Below are 18,889 nucleotides of genomic sequence, written 5' to 3'. Positions count from 1 at the left end.
TAGCACTACAAACACCACCAGAGAGTGGCTTGATTGGCTAAAGGAATCCGATCGGTCTTCAATGTTCCAGGCCTTTTACAAATCTATTCAATGCTTTGCAGTCTTACCTGTTACAAGCTGTTCATGTGAAAGAGCCTTTTCAAAACTAGCACATGTAAAAAATAAACTAAGAAGTACAATGTCTCAACAGCACCTCGACTCACTCATGATTTTGTACATTGAACAAGAATTGGCTTCGTCAGTTAATTACAATGATGTGATTGAGGAATTTAAGTCCGTAACACCTGGTGAGAGATGTCTCATTCTCTAGGTCAGGAAGATGACGAAACCTTAATCTGTTTTGATCAATTTGGGTTAGCTCATTATCTGGTTAAAGATAAAGATCATGAAAATTGACTGTATCTTTGTATACGCTGTGACAAAGTTCCTCCTCTATCTTGGTGGGTCCTGCGCTTATTGGCGGATTTTCTTGCCTCAGAGATTCACCATGTGGGTTGGGGAACAACCCAGAGACCTTCCCCTTTGGAAGAACCCACAGTCCATGACAATTGGGAGGTTTGGGGGGAACCCGGGCCCACCCTCTACTCCGGGTTCCAGCCCAGGGCCCTGTGGACTGCAGCTGTCTATAGTGCCTCCTGTAACAGCTGCATGACAGCTACAACTCCCTGGGCTACTTCCCCATGGCCTCCTCCAAACACCTTCCTTATTCTCACCACGGGACCTTCCTCCTGGTGTCTGATAATGCTTGTGCTCCTTAGTCCTCCAGCAGCACACCCTCTCACTCTCAGCTCCTTGCGCCTCTTGCTCCCAGCTCCTCACACTCACACCACAAACTGAAGTGAGCTTTTAAAACCCAGGTGCCCTGATTAGCCTGCCTTAATTGATTCTAGCAGCTTCTTCTTAATTGGCTCCAGGTGTCCTAATTAGACTGCCTGCCTTAACTGGTTCTAGCAGGTTCCTGATTACTCTAGTGCAGCCCCTTCTCTGGTCACTCAGGGAACAGAAAACTACGCATCCAGTGACCAGTATATTTGCCCTCTACCAGACTCCTGTACCCCACTGGTCTGGGTCTGTCACAACGCCTGGTTATCACTACAGCAAAAATTTGGTATTTTGTCTCTCATTTTTTTAGTTTGTATTTTTTAAGTAAAGTTTAGTTGTTAATTTAAAGAAGTTTAGTTAAGTTTTAGTTTCCTTAGTTTGTTTGATGAATAAAAATAACATCCTTTATGATTGAGTATTCAATAAATATTCGCCTTTTAAAAAAATAAAAAAATTCCCTGGGTGCACACCCTAATGAAATGTGCTGCGCACGCCTTTGATCATGCTCACAATTTACCAGTAAATCTATATTTAGAACAGTCAACATACAATATCAAGCCCTAGTTGTAAGTGTGTTTACTTACTTACTCTTTGTCTTTCTGATGATACCGCCATCTTGAACGGAAGTAATTCTAAAAGTAAATGCGTGTTTTGTCGTTTGAGTGAGGTGCATTACTGAGTGTTTATATTTTATTAAAACCCCTCGGAAATTACTTCAGCATCGAAAAAAAGAACACTCATGGAAGAAAAGTTATTTTTTCACAGAGGTAAAAGATAAAATTCAATGCATTTGTCAGCAAACGACTGCAGTTCCCAAGGAGTATAATGTGCGTCGGCATGACACGATGCACCATGAAAAATATGATGCATTCACCGGAAAAATCCAAGAGGAAAAAGTTCAGCAACTTAAAGCAGCATTTGCCAACCAAAGACATTTCTTTTCAGAGATTAATAAGTCTAGCGAAGATTCAGTAAGAGCAAGTTTTGTGATAAGCGAAATGATAGCTAAATCATCGTCACCTTTTACAGAAGGCCTATCTATAAAAGAATGTCTTGTGAAGGCCAGCAAAATTTTATGTCCTGATAGGAAGAAAGTTTTTGAAGGCATAAGCTTGTCTGCCAATACAGTTGCCTGCAGGATAACAGATTATGTGCAAAAACAATTTATTCAAATGGCAAAAGACTTCAAAGCATTTTCAATTGCTCTTGATGAGAGTACAGATGCATCAGATACTACACAGTGTGCAGTGTTCATTAGAGGTGTGGACTGTAATTTGAATATAACTGAAGAATTGCTAGACTTAATGTCACTGAAGGGTACCACAACAGGATGGACATATTTCAAGCACTGGAAGAGTGCATTGAAAAATCTGCACTGCCATGGAACAACTCGTATTTTTGGCTATGGACGGTGCACCATCAATGTGCTCTGAAAACGTTGGTGTGGTTGGATTACTGAAGAACAAACTGAACAGCCTCAATATACCAGGAATTATCTTCACCAGTATACATTGCATTTTGCACCAAGAAGCCCTGTGTAGTAAAAGTCTACAAATGAAGGAAGATATAGATGTAGTTGTTAACACCGTTAATTTTATACGTGCACGAGGGCTGAATCACTGACAGTTCACTTCTTTTCTAGCAAGTATGGACAGCGAATATGGGGAACTTCTGTATCACACATAAATTAGATGGCTGAGTCGTGGAAATGTTTTGAAGTGTTTTTTTGCACTTAGACAGGAGATTGATTCCTTCATGAAAATGAAAAACAAGGAGGTTCCACAGCTTGCTGATTCCACTTTTATCTGCAACCTTGCTTTTCCAACAGATGTAATTGATCACCTGAATATACTGAACTTGAAACTTAAGGGTAGAAAACAGGTGATAACACAGATGTATGACAATGTTAAGTCATTCAAAGTCAAGCTTACTTTGAGGGGGATACAGCTAACTGCTGGCAATTTGGTCCATTTCTTGACTCTGAATTCCTTAGGAAAACTTGAACCCAAATCCTTGAAAGAATATGCAGATATTATTTCTAACTTACACAGTTTGATGTGCGGTTTAAAGATTTCAAGGCACTTGAACCACATTTTCAACTTTTTTCCACACCATTTGCTGTGAAAATTGACGACAATGTTGCACAGGAAATGCGGATGGTTAGTGGAGCTTCAGTGTGATACCATTTTGAAGAAATATACAGATGTTGGAATTCCAGAATTCTACCGGCTTCTTTCACAAGAAAGATTTCCCATGTTTTTCTCTGCTTCCGCAAGGGTAATGGCAATGTTTGGAAGTACATATAAATGTGAACAGTTTTTCTCTTCCATGAAGATTAACAAATCTGTGTTAAGGTCAAGGCTCACTGTCGAACATTTGCAAGCAACACTGAGATTGGTTTTGTCTCAGGATATCAAACCTAATAATGATGCTCTGGTTGATGCAAAACGTTTCCAGCTAAGTGGCCAAAAATGAAATGACTGTCAAAATTAGCACTGACTTTTTGCATTACAGTTTAAAAAAAAGTTAATATGTTGACTTTTAATAGCATACTACATTACTCTTCATTTTTTACATACTTTTGTATCGTTGTATGAAAAGGTTTCAGTGATGCGGCCATCAGGCCAATGTACTAGTCCTCATGTGGCCCTCTTAGTGATATGAGTTTGAGATCCCTGATCTAAAGAAACATTGTTCCACGATTGGACGTAACAGGAAAAACAGCAAGAAGAAATTGGCTCTGGAAAAAGTTATTGCAATATGAGCCTAGAGATGAAATTGATGGTTTACCCACAGAAGAATTGCGCCAAAGATTAGATAACCATGAAAATAACATATCTACAACTTTACCTAGCCTTAAAGATCAGGCATAGGAATATGGAGCACCCCTTATCTCCCTGATATCAGTAGAAGATACTGCCAGTAAATCAGCATGATCTACAAACGAATAACTGCGGAAGAGCTACTGTATATGTGGAATTTAATAGGGGAGCATCTAGATAAAGTATGAATAAATAATTATATAGTAAATAAGTTAAATTATATAGGATATAAGATAGATAGTAATGTTAGGAAATAAGTATGTAATGGGTTGGGTTCAATTAGGTATTAGATAATGTGTTAAGCATGAGACCAAGGGATGCAGCAACTATTCAAAATCTATTGCTGAAGCATATAAACAAGCAGCCAGAGTAAAGACAATAAGTTTAGTACATTCCCATTAACAAAAGGTATAGGGATATGTTTTAAAGTTAAAGCTATAGTATGAATAGTAATTAAGGTAGCAATGTTGCTGCTCTTCAAGAAATGAGAACATCTGAAAGCAAATGGAAGGAGCTATTTGATGACGTTGAAACCATTGCCAAGTAACTTGAAATTTCTATTCCGGGTCAAGCAGTCACAACTGCTGAGCACAATGATACAAAAACGTCAAAAAGACCTAACAAAAATATCATCCAAGCTCGCCTTGGTTTTTGTTCCTAGTAGGCTGGGTCAGTCATCTACGCATGATGTTCCAAAGAGCACTCAAGAATCTATAAAATCTGATTTTTACTATCCTGTTCTGGACAGAATTCTTGCTGCACTTGACAGATGATTCACCTCCAACTCCAGTTTGTTTTCTGCTTGTGATCCAAAGAGTGAAAATTTTCTTGATTACGAGAAACTGGAAATAATTGCCGATCGTTATGGATCAACAGGCACCAATTTTGGCGAGAAGTCTAAGATGCCAAGAAGTATATTGCACCAAAACAATTGACTTCAATTTCTGAATTAAAAATCAATTCAGGTGTACAAAATTTCTCCTGGCGGCCTCAAGATTCAAAGCCGGCGGCCTGACAACACTGCGATGTAGAGCTCAATGCCAGCTATGTGTTATAATTTGATATTTCAGCAAAACATTTACAAAAAGGTGTTTCTTGGTTTGATTACCTTGGAGGAGAGGACAGCTGAAGCCATTTCTCAAGCCTTGCTCAAGTTTTGCTCAAAACAGAGGACAAGAATGCCCTACAGTTCTGGGTATAGGTGTACAAACACACTAATACAAGCGGTTAGAAGTGCTTTATGTCAGTTGTTCTCAATCTGTGGACTATGTCTAAGGGGTCCACAAAAGACTGAATGACTGAATAGAATTCAACTATACACACACATACATTTCCAAAGAGGTCCACACCTCCATTCGAAATTTTTTTGAGGTCCACAAATGAAAAATGGTTGAGAACCGCTTTATGGAACTTGCACAGTTCACTCTTGGTTGTCAATGCCACTAAGCAATGCGGATGTGGAGAGGATATTCTCTCAAATGAACACTAATATCTAAGCTTAGAAATCAACTTCGACAAAACACAGTGACTAGCATATTGCATATCCACTGTAGATTAAAAAGAGACCAGAAATCTGCTGCAAGGATTTCCAGCTAACAGGAGATGCTACAGTGATTCAATACATCAGTGTACAGTGGCTCAGTGGAAGCAGCAGCAGGAGGACCAAGTTCAAGCACAGAAGACCAGGACGACAGGGAGTATGGGTATGTCTATACTTACCTCCGGGTCCGGCGGTAAGCAATCTATCTTCTGGGATCGATTTATCGCGTCTTGTCTAGACGCGATAAATCGATCCCGGATCGATCCCAGAAGTGCTTGCCATCGACGCTGGTACTCCTGCTCCGCGAGAGGAGTACGCGGAGTTGACGGGGGAGCCTGCCTGCCGCGTGTGGACCCGCGGTAAGTTCGAACTAAGATACTTCAACTTCAGCTAAGTTATTCACGTAGCTGAAGTTGCGTATCTTAGTTCGAAGTGGGGGGTTAGTGTGGACCAGCCCTAAGACTTTCTTGGAACGGGATTAATGCCTACAGTTGGGATACTCGGAGAGGTGAGCACATTTTTCTTTCTTTTTCTGGTTTAAAAATGTAAGCTTTATCTTTTGTCATAGGCAACTAAAGTAAAATTCAGGAGTAGCAGCACCAAAATGAACACATTTCTAAGTATTGTTTGTTTTCTGTATTTAACAGAGTTTGATTTACAACAGACCCCAGGAATAGAGGAGAACCATAGACAAAAAGGCTTGAAGATGGTGCAGACCTGAGGGCCATAGCACTGAACCCACAGAAAAGGCAACACTGATAGACTGCTGACAATAGCCACCACCCTTCGACTTCTGGAGGCACATAGCCACACAACTGGAGGTCTGAGCCGCTTGCAATTAACTTGCTTCAGGCACCCTGCACCATCCAGGGGTCTGTCTGGGAGTTTTTTATTTTGTTGATTTTGTTCCAGGGGGTTGCAGTAGAATGGGATACGTCCTGCTTACATTTGTGTGCAGGGAGGTGGAATATGAATGTCTTTTTTGATACTTACATGCCTCACTTTAATCCACTGTAACTGGCATGTGCTTGTTTTCAGAGGTCTATGGAATGAGAAGACTAGATGTGTTCCAAGGATTTCCCACCAATGGTGGAGACTCTACAAAGATTCAACGCATTGCATACCAGCAGCAGGAATCAGATAAAGTTCAAGCACAGAAGACTAGGACAATGAAGTGGAGGACCTTTTCTTGGAGTACTCTATGAATAGTGCCTACAGGGACCCTATTGGTGAATGAGCACATTTTTTCCTCTCTTTTTCTGATTTAAAATGTGAGCCTGTATCTTTATATGAGGCAACTAAAGTAAAAACCAGCAATGCCACCAAAATGCCCACATTTGTAACTATTGCTTTGGTATTTTACAGAGTTTGGTGCACAACATGTGTATACAGCAACAAGGTAGCAGATGGTGCAGGCTAAGCTGAGGGACTTGGGCTGAAGCCACAGGAAGGACAACACTGACAGCCTGCCTCTGGGACTACACTGGTGGTCAGGGCTGGATTACCTAACAGGCAGACTAAGCATGTGCTTAGGGCACCAGCAAAGCAGGGGGCACCAAAAAAAGAGGGTTTTTGGGGGGGGGAGGGTTGAAAAAATTTGATATTTGATATTTCAAAAAAAGCATCGAAGTAGTCATCATGGGAAAAATAAGAACTTTGTTAGACTTCCTTACACTCCACTACACTCTTCCCCCGTTTTTCTGTTCTCTTTTTATTACTTATCCCCACCTAAACCAGGGGGAGTCCTACTAACGTAAATGGAAATAATGTGAGGCAATCAGATCCTGTCATGTATTGCAATGAATTTGTTTTATTATTGATATAGTCTTCTGAGTTATACATACTTGATTTGTTTTTTTCTTTTATATATTATATATATACACACATAAAAATAGTGTATGTTGTGTAATTTGTTGGGGGGGTTTTAAGCTCAGATAACTGAGATAAGGGGCAGGATGAAATGTAACCAATTGAGTGGAGCACAGAAATGTAAACTGGCAGAAGAAAACAAAAAACTAGTGAAATTTTCCAAAATCTTCCAAAGCTGACATAATTTTTCAAAGCGAATCCATCAGAAGCAACATCTTCTCTCAGTAGCACAGACATAGTTCCAAAACCTGTAGGTGTTTCAGAGAATGACCCTTTTTCTATTGGTGAAACAAACACCATTCCAGAACATGTGGCTGTGTCAGAGACTGAACCTGCTCATGCTGTAAATAATAGGAGAAAAGATCCTGGTATGTGGGTTGATTTCCGTACCGATGATGTAGCTTACTGGATAGATCATGGACCAAATGACTGTCAACACCACACTGGGCCATTTGAGAAATCACGTCGGACTTTTACCAATGGCAAACAAACAAGATATTGTCCACAAAAAAATATTTTTCGGCATGAAAGCAAATGGTGAGAAATACACTCGAGAATGGCTACTGTATTCACCATCAACAGGGTCTGTGTACTGTTTTGTTTGCAAACTTTTTGCATATAAACCTTCAACATCCCGGTTTGCTGCAGATGGATTTAGTGACTGGCGGAATACTGTTTTAATTGAACAACATGAAAATAGCACTATTCACAGAGATTCAATGTTGACATATTTAAATCGAAGACAGGGCTTTGGATTGACACAAAAATTGGAAGAACAATTTAAAGGGGAGCGTGAATACTGGCAACGTCTTGCAGCGTGTTATAGCTGTTATTCAAACATTAGCTGAACGTGGGCTGTCTTTCCGGGGATCAAATGACAAAGTTCATTCAGCTATTGTGGATGAAATAAGTACTGCTGGGTACTTCAGTTTATCTGTCGACTCTACACCTGATCTTTCACATATTGATCAATTGAGTATTGTACTAAGATATGTATCTCCCACAGATGGAAAACCAGTTGAACAATTTATAATATGCCTCAATTTGAAAAGCCACACTGGTGAAGAAATGGCAAATCAAGTACTGCATTATCTGTGCCAAGTTTGCAAAATACATTTCTCAAAGTGCAGAGGGCAATCTTATGACAACGCTGCCAACTTGTCAGGGCGTTATCAAGGAATGCAGAAGAAGCTTTTAGAACAGAACAAATATGCCATATTCATACCATGTGCTGCACACTCTCTCAATCTTGTTGGCCGCAGTGCTGTTGATTATTGTCCGGTGGCAGTAAGGTTTTTCTCAACAGTCCAGTTACTTTATACATTTTTCTCTGCTTCAACACACCGATGGGCAGTTCTTAAAACATATTTGGGCAATGATCGTGTGTTGAAATCTTTCTAATACTTGCTGGGAGGCAGTGGCAACAAATGCAATTCTGGAGTCCTACTCAAAGATTGTGAATGCATTAGAAAGTATAGCTGAAGACCAATCACAAAAGGGAGAAACTATATGAGAGGCAGAAAACATTGCAAACAAGATGCAAGAACTAGACTTTGTATTCATGTTGACCATGTGGAATGACCATCTCGGCACCACTCCATGGCGGGACACCAATCACCCTCTCAGCGCCGCTCCCCATACCAGCACTGGTCATCACATGATCCTCGCCCCTTGAGGGAATCGGTGCCCCCCTCCACGCATTCCCACACCGCTTCCCCTGGCCGTCGCGCTAGCGGTCCCCCTCCATCAGATCGGACATCCCTCAGTCGGGCCCAGGAAGCCTGGGACAGGATTCCTCAGCACCACACTGGCAACCTCAGTGGCAATTTTGGACCTCTTGGGCATACCACCAGGCCCAAGGTGTCCCTCCCACTGCCCACCCGCCATCATGCTCAGGCGACCAACCCCCCCCAAGGCAACCCTCAGCCACCCACCTCCAGACCAGCCCCAACCCTCGGAGTCAGCTCCTCCTGCGGTAGAAGCTACCCCATGGACCCAGGAAGACCCGGGCATGACGGACTCAGGGGCCATGTCAGACCCGGCTCTCCCGGTGGCGTCATCCTCGTCCTCCCCTGACAAGGCCATAGCTGGCACATCCGCGGCTGGCCCACCTCCCATGGACTTTAGGGTCTTACAAGAGCTACTCAGGCGCGTAGCCCTAAACATGAACCTCCACGTGGAGGAGGTTGTGGAGCAAGATGACCCCATGGTAGACATCTTGGGTCCAGACAGTCCTTCCAGGGTGGCCCTCCCGATGAACAAGACCATCCAATCCAATGCCAAAGCACTTTGGCAAACCTGTCCTCCATCCCCCCCTACAGCCAAGGGGGTGGAGAGAAAGTATTTTGTCTCCACCAAGGGATACGAATATCTCTTCACTCATCCTGCCTCATGTTCTCTCATAGTGGACACGGTTAATGAAAAGGAGAGACAGGGCCAACAGGGGTCCACCCCAAAAATCAAAGGAGACGAAATGCATGGACCTCTTTGGCAGAAAAATTTATTCTATGGGGGGCCTCTCACTTCAAATCGCGAACCAGCTTGCGATTCTCAGCAGATACAGTTATAACTTGTGGTCTGCGATCCTTAAGTTCCAGGAACTCCTCCCATCTGAGTCCCGCACAGAACTGGGGGCCATTGCCAAGGAGGGCAAGCTGGTAGCCCAAACCTCCCTCCAGGGCTCCCTTGATGCCGCGGACCCAGCAGCTCACACTTTGGCCTCCGACATCGCCATGCGTCGGAACGCCTGGCTCGTCATCCGGCCTCCCACCTGAAGTGCAACACACCATCCAGGATCTTCCGTTTGACAGCCAGGGCCTGTTCGCTGAGCAAACTGACTCTCGCCCTTGCATACCCTGAAAGACACAAGGAACACCATAAAATCCTTGGGCATGCATACCCCGGCAACTCAAAGAAAGCCGTTTAAGCCTCAGCCTCCGCAACAGTGCCCCTTCCCGCCCAGACCTAGGCAGGACTTCTCCTGTAGGAGAAGCAGGTACCCACAGCGTAGACCATCACGCCCTCCTTCGGGACAGAGCCAGGGCCAATCCAAGGCCTCCCTGCCCTCCCCCAGGCCCTAAGCGCCCATTTTGAAGGTGCGCTCGAGGACGGACTACCAGTGCAAAACCCATCCAGATATCCCTTCCTGAATCGTCTATCCCATTTCTACCGTTCCTGGTCACTTATTACATCAGACTGTTGGGTCCTTCACACAATAGAGGCGGGATATTCTATCCACTTCCGGTCTACCCCCACCCCTCCTTCCCCGTCCCTCTTCAGGGACCCCTCTCATGAGCAACTTCTCATCCAGGAGGTACAGACACTCCTCACCGTAGGGGCAGTGGAGGAAGTGCCTCAAGCGTTATGGGGCAGTGGTTTCTACTCACGCTACTTCCTCGTTCCCAAGGCAAAAGGAGGCATAAGACCCATTCTGGACCTTAGGGAACTCAACAAGCACATAGTCAACCTGAAGTTCCGCATGGTCTCCACGTGCTCATAAGCAAGACCCACAATCCTAATTGCGCTCTCAGTGTGTTTTTCTTCATAATATCCTGGATCCACCTGCCAGGTGGGTGCAATTCCAGCAGAGCAATCTTAATCACCCTGCCTTTTCCCCCAATTATAACTAGATCTACTATTACCAGAGATGCATTCAGGGGATCCATGATTCTACAGAGAGAAATGGAAAACATGTTTAGGGCCTCAACACTTTAGCTTAGTGAGACTACCTAATCTCTAGACAAAGAATATGCATGTGATGACAGTCTTAGTCAAGTGTCTGTAGCAACACAGGAACCCAGGGAGAGGCAAGCACCACACCGTTTAAAGCCTGTAGGCACTGCGTATAAGAATGGGTGCAGCATATAGCAAGGGTGTTGTGACATGTGGCATGACCTTGGCCTGAGTCTAAAACAATGTTGATTCTCTGTCAACATCTATGCCCTCAAGAGACAAGGTGTGGCGCCACAAGTTGTTTGTAGTGATTTATCAGAAGTAAGTTTAATAGCAATTGTTTTTCCCATGACCGCTGTTTTCATAAGCTGATTTGTGTAATTATTTGTGTACATTACTAGTAAGTATTGGGAATGCAGACCCAACATATATTAAACTAGGATATTTCACATGTGCAGATGTTTTTTGGGGGGGAAAGTGGGGGGTATCATACATGATTTTGATTCTAAAGATGACTAACATAAGTACTGGGAAGGCATTCTATTGACCACATAATGTGTCATCTCTCTGAAACATGTTGGGCTATCAAAGGTGAAGTTTATATGGAATACAATATGATATGGTTGATGTGAGAACATGTTCTGTTAAAAATGTAGCCTTAGTTTTGGATAGCATACAAGAATAACCATCAGCTGGATTCTTCTGCAGGGCTGGACACACCAGTTTAGAAATGGCTCCTGTTTCAGAACTCATCCCACAGTTTTGAACCCAGGAACTCCTTTCATCACCTACACATACTAATACACTGCTTTGATATCTGGGAACAATGAGCCTCCGTGGGCAGCACCAGCTACTTACATACACTGCAAGCTAGATGTGACCAGGTAGATACTTTCTCACAGCCCTGTAGTCTGATTAACAGCATTTTATCTAACAGTGTTTAGAAGTATGTCAGTTGCCTCTAGTCACCAGTGATTGACTAGTGGCACGATCGTTACCAAAAAAATTGGCAGCGCAGCACATATTGACCTCTTGAATGTAAAGGGACTTCATATATCTCAAATGTTTTCCCCATTAAGAACGCTTTGTATCCAAATACTGTCAATGTGTTATTGAAAAAAAATCTACCTCAATGAGACAGACTGCTAACTAATCAACAGAACAAGCTCCCAGCCCAGTAACCAAAAAGGGAGAAGGCACAGGACATGATAGAGTAGCTTGACCTCATTAGAGAGCTTCAAGCTCTCACCAGGATCACATTTTATGAGAGACAAACAGGTTGGCTAATGTAAAAAGTGACAAAAGCATCATGAAACCAGCAGAACAACAGTCATACATTAACATTTTAAAAGGGATTGAATGAATTCTGCAGGCAGGATTAATATCTGCATTTTCAGCAACTAAATTGAAAAGTTGTAAGACCAAGAGAAAGAGTTGTGATGCAAGCTCCACCCTATCTGCCATCTTTTCTTTAAGGCATATTGATTGGCGGCTTACCCTATAGTCTAGCATTGCAAAACTGGCCAGAGCGTTGTGTGGTTTGTTTTTCTTTTTTCCAGACCATAAGGTACAGGCCACTCATATAAACACAGAATGCCAGACTAGATGGATTAATGGTCTTCCAGTGTGACATCTTCTATGTTCCTTAAGCCATGCTAAATTTTTTCCCAATACTAAAATATTTCTTTATACTTGGAAATTCTTGCTAATCACTGCATGATATTAAAATTTTTGGCACCTATGACATCTTTTTATGACAGGGTGCAAGTATTGTGAACTGAATGAAATAAAGGGGCTCTTATGCAGCCTTTTTGACTCAGGATCACAGACTAAATACTTAACCTCGTGAGGTAGCTATTATCCTCATTTTACAGATTAGGAAACTGAGACAAGGAGTTTGTGTGATCTGTCCAAAATAACAAGAACAAGCCAGTTGCGCAGCTGGTAACAGAACCCAAGAGTCCTGACCACTCGGTATCTCCCTTCCTGTACTTGATGTTCATAAATCCCAGTTTGATAATTGTTACGGTAAGTTACATAGTGTGCTTTTAATTGTAGAGGGAGAAAATAGATACACAGCTTGTGTTGTACTCATGGGTCACAACTTTATACCATGCTGTGCTGTGTATTCAGGGGGGTTCTTTGTTTGGGGGTAGTGTACTTAAAACTATGACTAAAATTATACTACCTTTTCACTGAATGTTGCCAAGTTTCTCAGTGGCAAGCTTACAAAAATTGCATCCCCACAACCAATATAGGTAGGAGGTAGATACCTGCTTCTGTTTTGAATAGAATCCCAGAGCAATGCTGCCATATAAAAGGGAAAAGAGAAAATTAAAGTTATCATCCTATGTCAACCATGTTAGTCCTGCATAAATCAGTAGACTGTATATGCACATACTAAGGCTGAATGGTAATAACCCTCATACAACTTGTGGAAAAAATAGTGAACATGTGCAAAAGACTGCACAACTAAGTGAAATATTTACCATTTATAACTGGTCAGATAAAGAAAACATTGTAGGAGTTAAGGAGAAATATAACTTAAGGGGAAGATTAGTGGCAAGTTTTAAACAGGTCCATGTATTTCATCTATAAAAATGCCTGCAAAATAGCTATATAAATACAATCTCTTCCCTGTTGTTTTGTAAATTGTTCTTAAAATCCAGTTTTTTTAAAATGTGAATTCTAATATTGTCCAAGTTCACATTTAAATATTTATCTGATGAAAGCTCTAACCAAAGTTGCTTTAATCAAGAAAATTTCCATTTAATACACTCATAAATGGGAAAAACAAGGCATTTTTCAGTGCATTTTGAACCCACTCTAACAACATGGCTTTCAAAAGAGAAGTTCAGCAGCTGTTTTAAGAAAAGAAGAATCTCTATCAAGGATAGGATGGGAGCAAGACATCTTGATCCTTAAGAGGAATATCAGAAAAGGAGATGAAGAGAGAGTTTGCAGTAGCGTTAAGATTTCTCACCATTGTATATTCCTAACCATTTTATCCCATGTTTAATATCTTAGGAAATAAGGCTTCCAACCTATTACAGTGGGAAAAAGTGGGAGGTGGGCGCTGCCTTGTCGCCCCTTTCCTCTTGTCTTTCTACGGCAGACCCTGCAAGAGGGCGCTCCCCGCTCACCCCTCACCTTGGGGCCTCCAGATCTTTTTATCGGGCCCCTGTTCCGCAAGCCCCCCCAGCTTCCCCATTCCCATACGCCAAGTCGACTGCACACCCTGCAGCCGGTTCGCTTCCGAACCGCATCCAGGGACCAACCGTACACGCTCGTGCTCTGCGCATTGCATTTCCTCATCCTCTCGGCCCGCCCCGACACCAAGTGGCAGGACTATTTAGCACCTGTGGAGGGTGAGGAGCCCCGGTGGGCCAGTCTCTACTCCACCTCGGTCCCACGGCCCGCCGGGGACTTCGTTTGGCAGCTCCTTCATGGAGCCGTGAGCACGGGTATGTATCTGGCACAGTTCATCCCCATGCCCAAGGCCTGCCCGTTCTGTGGCGTGAGGGAGAACCTGGCACATGCCTACCTCGAATGCGCCAGGTTGCAGCCCCTATTCCAGCTCCTCCACAACCTCTTCTTGAGGTTCTGGCTGCACTTTTCCCCACGCTTGGTCATTTTCGCACATCCTATCCGTGGCCCCACAAAGTCACGAGGCCTCCTCATCAACCTCCTCCTGGCTCTGGCCAAAGTCACCATTTATAACACCAGTAGGAGGTTGTTGGACGAGGGGGTGCTCTGCGACTGTGGGGCCTATTTCCATTCCTCCCTGGTCTCATGCCTCCGGGCAGAGTTCCATTGGGCAGCATCCACTGGCTCCCTAGACACCTTTGAGGAGCAGTGGGCACTGTCCGGGGTCCTCTGCTCAGTGTCCCCATCCGGTACCCTTGTTTTGACCATCACTCCACTCCCTATTTTTCATTAGTTGTCTCCCATATTCATTTGGTTCCTGGGTCCAGCAGTCCCTCCCACTAGGCTGGGGGGAGGGGGCCTTTAGAAGTGGGCAGGCACCACATTTTCCAATAAGGCTACAGTGGGGAAAAAATTCTACAGCACAAGTAAACCGATCTGGAAATTCTCTGATACTAGATTTTAAAATTCCCTTTCTTTATTGCACCTAGTTACTCCTAATTACAAGTTTGTACAATCCTAAATAATTATTTTTGTTTTCTACCCTTCAGGTACTCTACCCCTTAAAAGTATAACTTTTGACATTAGTCAATCCCTAAATCCTCCAACTTTTGTTGCTTTTTCTCTGGATTCATTCAAATTTGTCTACACCTTTCTGGAAATGAGGTACCCTAATAGATTCTATATCTCTGCTCTCACTAGAGGAGCTAGTATAGTGCCTCCCTGTCCAATTAAGTATGCTGCAAACTCCTATCTAATTTGCTGTTCACACATAATCCTCAATGCATCCTCACTCAAATTGTTCAGAGCAACAACAAAGGAAATTGTGGATATACTAATGCTATTAAATATTTGAAATAAATTTGAGTTGCTTTTGGGCCATTACCCTAGTTAACATCTTGAAATCAGATTACAAACACTTGGTGGGGGAGTGTCAGTTTTCTAGCCCTTTCTAGAGCACCTTGTTTATGTGGTGCTCTCTAGTAATTCAGAAAAGTTTGGGAAGGGGGAGTTAAGGCAAGCCACAGATAGAGCTCTAAGGCCTCATCCTCTCTAATCTCCCACAGCTGTTTTAGGTCACACTAGTAACTGAAATTTGGTTTGAACATTTGCAGATGAGTCAGGTGTATGTGGAGAAGCATAATTCCAGAAACCTCCTTTGTAGTATATGCCCCCTTCTCCGCTACTCATTTACTGAAGTAAACTGAAGTGAATGAAAATACTTGACATCTGTGTATTTTACTTTTTACAAAAAATATTTGGTCAGATTGGAGCCTACATGAGTGTAAAGATAACAGAGGATATCCCCTATCAACAAAAAGGGTTCTCCTCTTAAGGCGCTAACCGCTTCTCCCTTCCCTACAGCCTTTGGGGTAGGGGGGAGCGACTGAAAGCAAACCCTAGGGACAGAAAGCGGACACTTTACAATAGCAAGATTAAGCTGCAGACCACGGCCGAAACACAGAGCTAATCAGTGCAGACGGCCTCCCTGGCTTTAGCTTCAGGCACCAGGGCTTTTCCAGCTGCTTGTGGTTCCTCCCTCCCCTACATGTGACGAGCAACGATTGTGTAGCGTGCGTTTCAGAACCAAGCGCCCCACAAGCCTGGGCCTGGCCCTAGCAGCTCGTGCCTGGGGACGCAGCTCCCCAGCGCCTCTCGCTCAGCAGCCGCCAAGCCGCCCCCTGCACTTCACTGCACTGCAGCAGCCACGCGCACACCCCGCTCCCCCCACGAGAGCCCAGCGCGCCGCGCCGCGCCGCGCCGCACCCAGCCCCGCTCGCGCAAGCCCCACGTGTTGCACCCTCACGGGCTGCTAGCCGCCTGCTAGCGCCCGCCCCCGCCTCGCCCCGCCCCCTTTAGTGCCTCCCGCTCTGACCTACCCACCAATCCCAACGCGAGAAGTGGCCACTCTGCGCAGAGAAGCCACGCCCCTTCCTCTTCTACCTCCCGCCCCCTCCTCTTCTTTGTTCTCGCCTCTCATTCCCACCCCTTCTGCTTCAGGACTGTTGCAGCTGAAACTAGTGGCAGCTGGTGATTGGTGGTCCCCGAGACAGCCAATTGGAGAGAGGCACCTCAGAGCAGGCGTGTAGTGTGGGCCCAGCCCCCTAAGAGGAAGAGAAAGAAGGGGGGAAAAAGAGAGACGCAAAGCAAGTCAGGTGGTGAAAGGTGCAATTTTTAGGGTATTGCTAGTACATGCAAGGATGAATGTCAGTAAAGTCTGCCTGTTAGTGCTCCTCCTGGGGCTGGCTCAGCTTGCTATATTAGCAAGCTGCCAAGAAGAAGAACAAGGTGGAGGTGAGTGTGTGATTAGTTCTGCTGTAGTGGATGAGAGCTGGTTTGTCTCAGGTCTGAAAAGGAAATGGGCTTGTGTTAGAATGTCGTGGTCTGTAACATTTAAGGGAGGAGGGATTGGTAAAGGGATAAAATCCGCTGTACCCTGCGAAGGTACTGTTATACAGATGCTAGAGGTTTCTTGTTGAGTTAAAAGGAATAGATTAAAACTAGTGGAGGGGGGAGGGAAGCAAGGGCTGGTCGGGAAGCAATTAAAAGAATTAGAGGATGTGTGGAAAAGTAAAATGTTAAGTAATGATAAAAAATGCAAGAAAAAGTATGAGAAAATAAGGGCAGTTAGTGGATCACAGGGGTTAACGTGTAAAAAAGCCAAAATCTCTGGAAATAGGAGGTGACAGTTGTAATCCTAAAACCCTGAGGTTAAATGAGGAAAATGCTTGCCAGAGTATCTAAAGACTATTGATCATCTAATTAGATAAAATTGCCACATCCCTTACAATATCTATGAAACTCATTGATTGCTTTTGATCAACTAGCTTATGTCCTGTTCTTATTTGTATTGCAGAAACCCAAAGACTGACTATTCTCTTTTTGTGCAAATATCTATAAAGAAAGCATAAACAAAGCATAAAATATGTATTCTGTAACTCATTGCCTTGGGTCACTCACACTGGAAATGAAAACTCTGTTATAAGGTTAGAAATTCCAAGGGAGAAATTAATTTCAATGCAGAGGATCAGCATGAGGCCTATGCATTTACTAAAGGGCCAATTGCACAATTAAATGCACATGGGTGCACTGCACATTGATTTTAATTGCAGTACAAGGTGTGTGTCTGTGCACAGTCAGTTGTAGGCTCAGGGCCTGAGAACTTTGAGGGATAACACCTTAGGTGAATACTATGTAATAGGGTGAATTTCATTTCTAAGACCTATTCTAGCAAACATGTTGGTGAATAAAGACTGTTTCTAGGATTGGATCCTGAGGGAGTGATGCAAAGTAAACATGGTTTAAAAATTAGACTGAAGTTATTTCAAAACTTCTATATCTTTAATCTTATTTTGGCAGAGGAAAAAATATATTTTTCAATCTTTTTATGTTAATATAACTAGAACTAACTATTGCACTTGAACTTATGAAGCAACTAAATGGCCTGGAAAACAACTCCATATTGAAATGTTAACATAATGTTAACTGGATAATGCCACGAAATAACTATTCTTATATTTGAAGAATTTCTCGCTTCTTAATAGGTACCGCTACTTAAATTAATGTTGGTGGTGATCAAATTGTACTCTTCTAAACACATACATTTATTTTTCGAAGGTGAACTTGAAATGAGTCTAAACCTCTAATCAATAAGTAGTGATAGTGGTTGGCCTAATGCAACTTATCTTAAAAATTATTACCTTCCAAATTAAGAAACTACCATGATAAAAAGAGAGCGCTTTTATAGGCGGTAGAAAAGAATTAACTTCATGAAGTTGTGTGGAATAATCTCTGGGGGTCTTTTCCCCCCTAAACCTTTTCTTGGGCTAAATAATGGCAGACCTCAAAGCCTACTTTGATTTAATAAAAATCCATCACAATTTGCTAACTCTGCCGGTTGCTTTCTTCAGGGTTTTAATATTCTTATGGGGCTTCTACTTGTCCTGGGCTGTGGACATTAGTACTTTGACTTGCAGCTCATTCTTCTTGTCTCCTCCTGCAAAGTATAAAATGAAGTGCTAGCATCCTCAGTATTCACTGTCTCCTTTCACATTAAAAATAACGAGTGTTTCAAAATTAAAAAGAATACAGAATACCTACAATATCTACAACCTCTATATTCTCACAGGACACTTACTTCAAATAATCTGTTGCAATTTTGTTTTGCTGAATCTTAAGTATCTTGGTCATCCATGCATATTTCCTCACTTCCAAAATTAGATGAAACAAAGCTGCTTTGCATTAGAAATAATTTATAGTCTAGATAGGACTGAGGACATAATATAAAATGGTGTTTCAGTTTTTTAAAAACCTTATTCACACACAAATTAAAACAATAATCTTGTTTGTCCTCTAAAATGTTAGGCACTCTATGTAGTTTTGTGGGAGCAGAGATTCTGAGATAATCACTTGGCTCCCAATCCTGTGGATAGTTGAATTTAATGAAAGTAATTGTGTGTAAAATTACTCACCTGCATAAGCATTTACCAGATTAGGGCCATGGGGGAAACACAACAAT

The 18,889-nt window shown here is 42.9% G+C and overlaps 1 protein-coding gene and 2 long non-coding RNA genes across 9 annotated transcripts in view; 2 read left to right on the top strand and 1 right to left on the bottom strand.

Annotated features, from left to right (window-relative positions):
* Positions 1-11,174, top strand: part of LOC135981424 (uncharacterized) — a 28,170-nt gene extending 16,996 nt beyond the window's left edge. For 5 of the 6 annotated variants that reach the window (XR_010598431.1, XR_010598430.1, XR_010598433.1 and 2 more), the window contains 2 exons: positions 5,832-6,005; positions 6,223-11,174. This is a non-coding gene — a long non-coding RNA (uncharacterized LOC135981424). The remainder of the gene's footprint in view (positions 1-5,831; positions 6,006-6,222) is intronic. The other variant, XR_010598429.1, reaches the window with a different exon arrangement.
* On the bottom strand, positions 9,536-18,766 carry LOC135981425 (uncharacterized). Of its 2 annotated transcripts, XR_010598434.1 has the most exons (3): positions 12,999-16,127; positions 10,695-10,722; positions 9,536-9,908 (listed from the first exon to the last, which is right to left on the bottom strand). It is a non-coding gene; the product is annotated as an uncharacterized LOC135981425 (long non-coding RNA). The 2 variants fall into 2 exon arrangements; XR_010598435.1 differs by lacking the exons at positions 10,695-10,722; positions 12,999-16,127 and adding an exon at positions 18,509-18,766.
* The window catches only part of PDIA4 (protein disulfide isomerase family A member 4), a 21,477-nt gene continuing 18,935 nt past the window's right edge, over positions 16,348-18,889 (top strand). The window contains exon 1 of the mRNA XM_005300396.5: positions 16,348-16,665. Coding sequence (XP_005300453.1) covers positions 16,572-16,665 — 94 coding nt within the window. The 5' untranslated portion in view covers positions 16,348-16,571. The remainder of the gene's footprint in view (positions 16,666-18,889) is intronic.

This window comes from Chrysemys picta, chromosome 2 (assembly GCF_011386835.1).
Source record: "Chrysemys picta bellii isolate R12L10 chromosome 2, ASM1138683v2, whole genome shotgun sequence".
In the NCBI taxonomy this organism is placed as follows: domain Eukaryota; kingdom Metazoa; phylum Chordata; order Testudines; family Emydidae; genus Chrysemys; species Chrysemys picta.
Note: the sequence above shows the minus strand (reverse complement) of the source record. Positions and strands in the feature narration are given on the sequence as shown.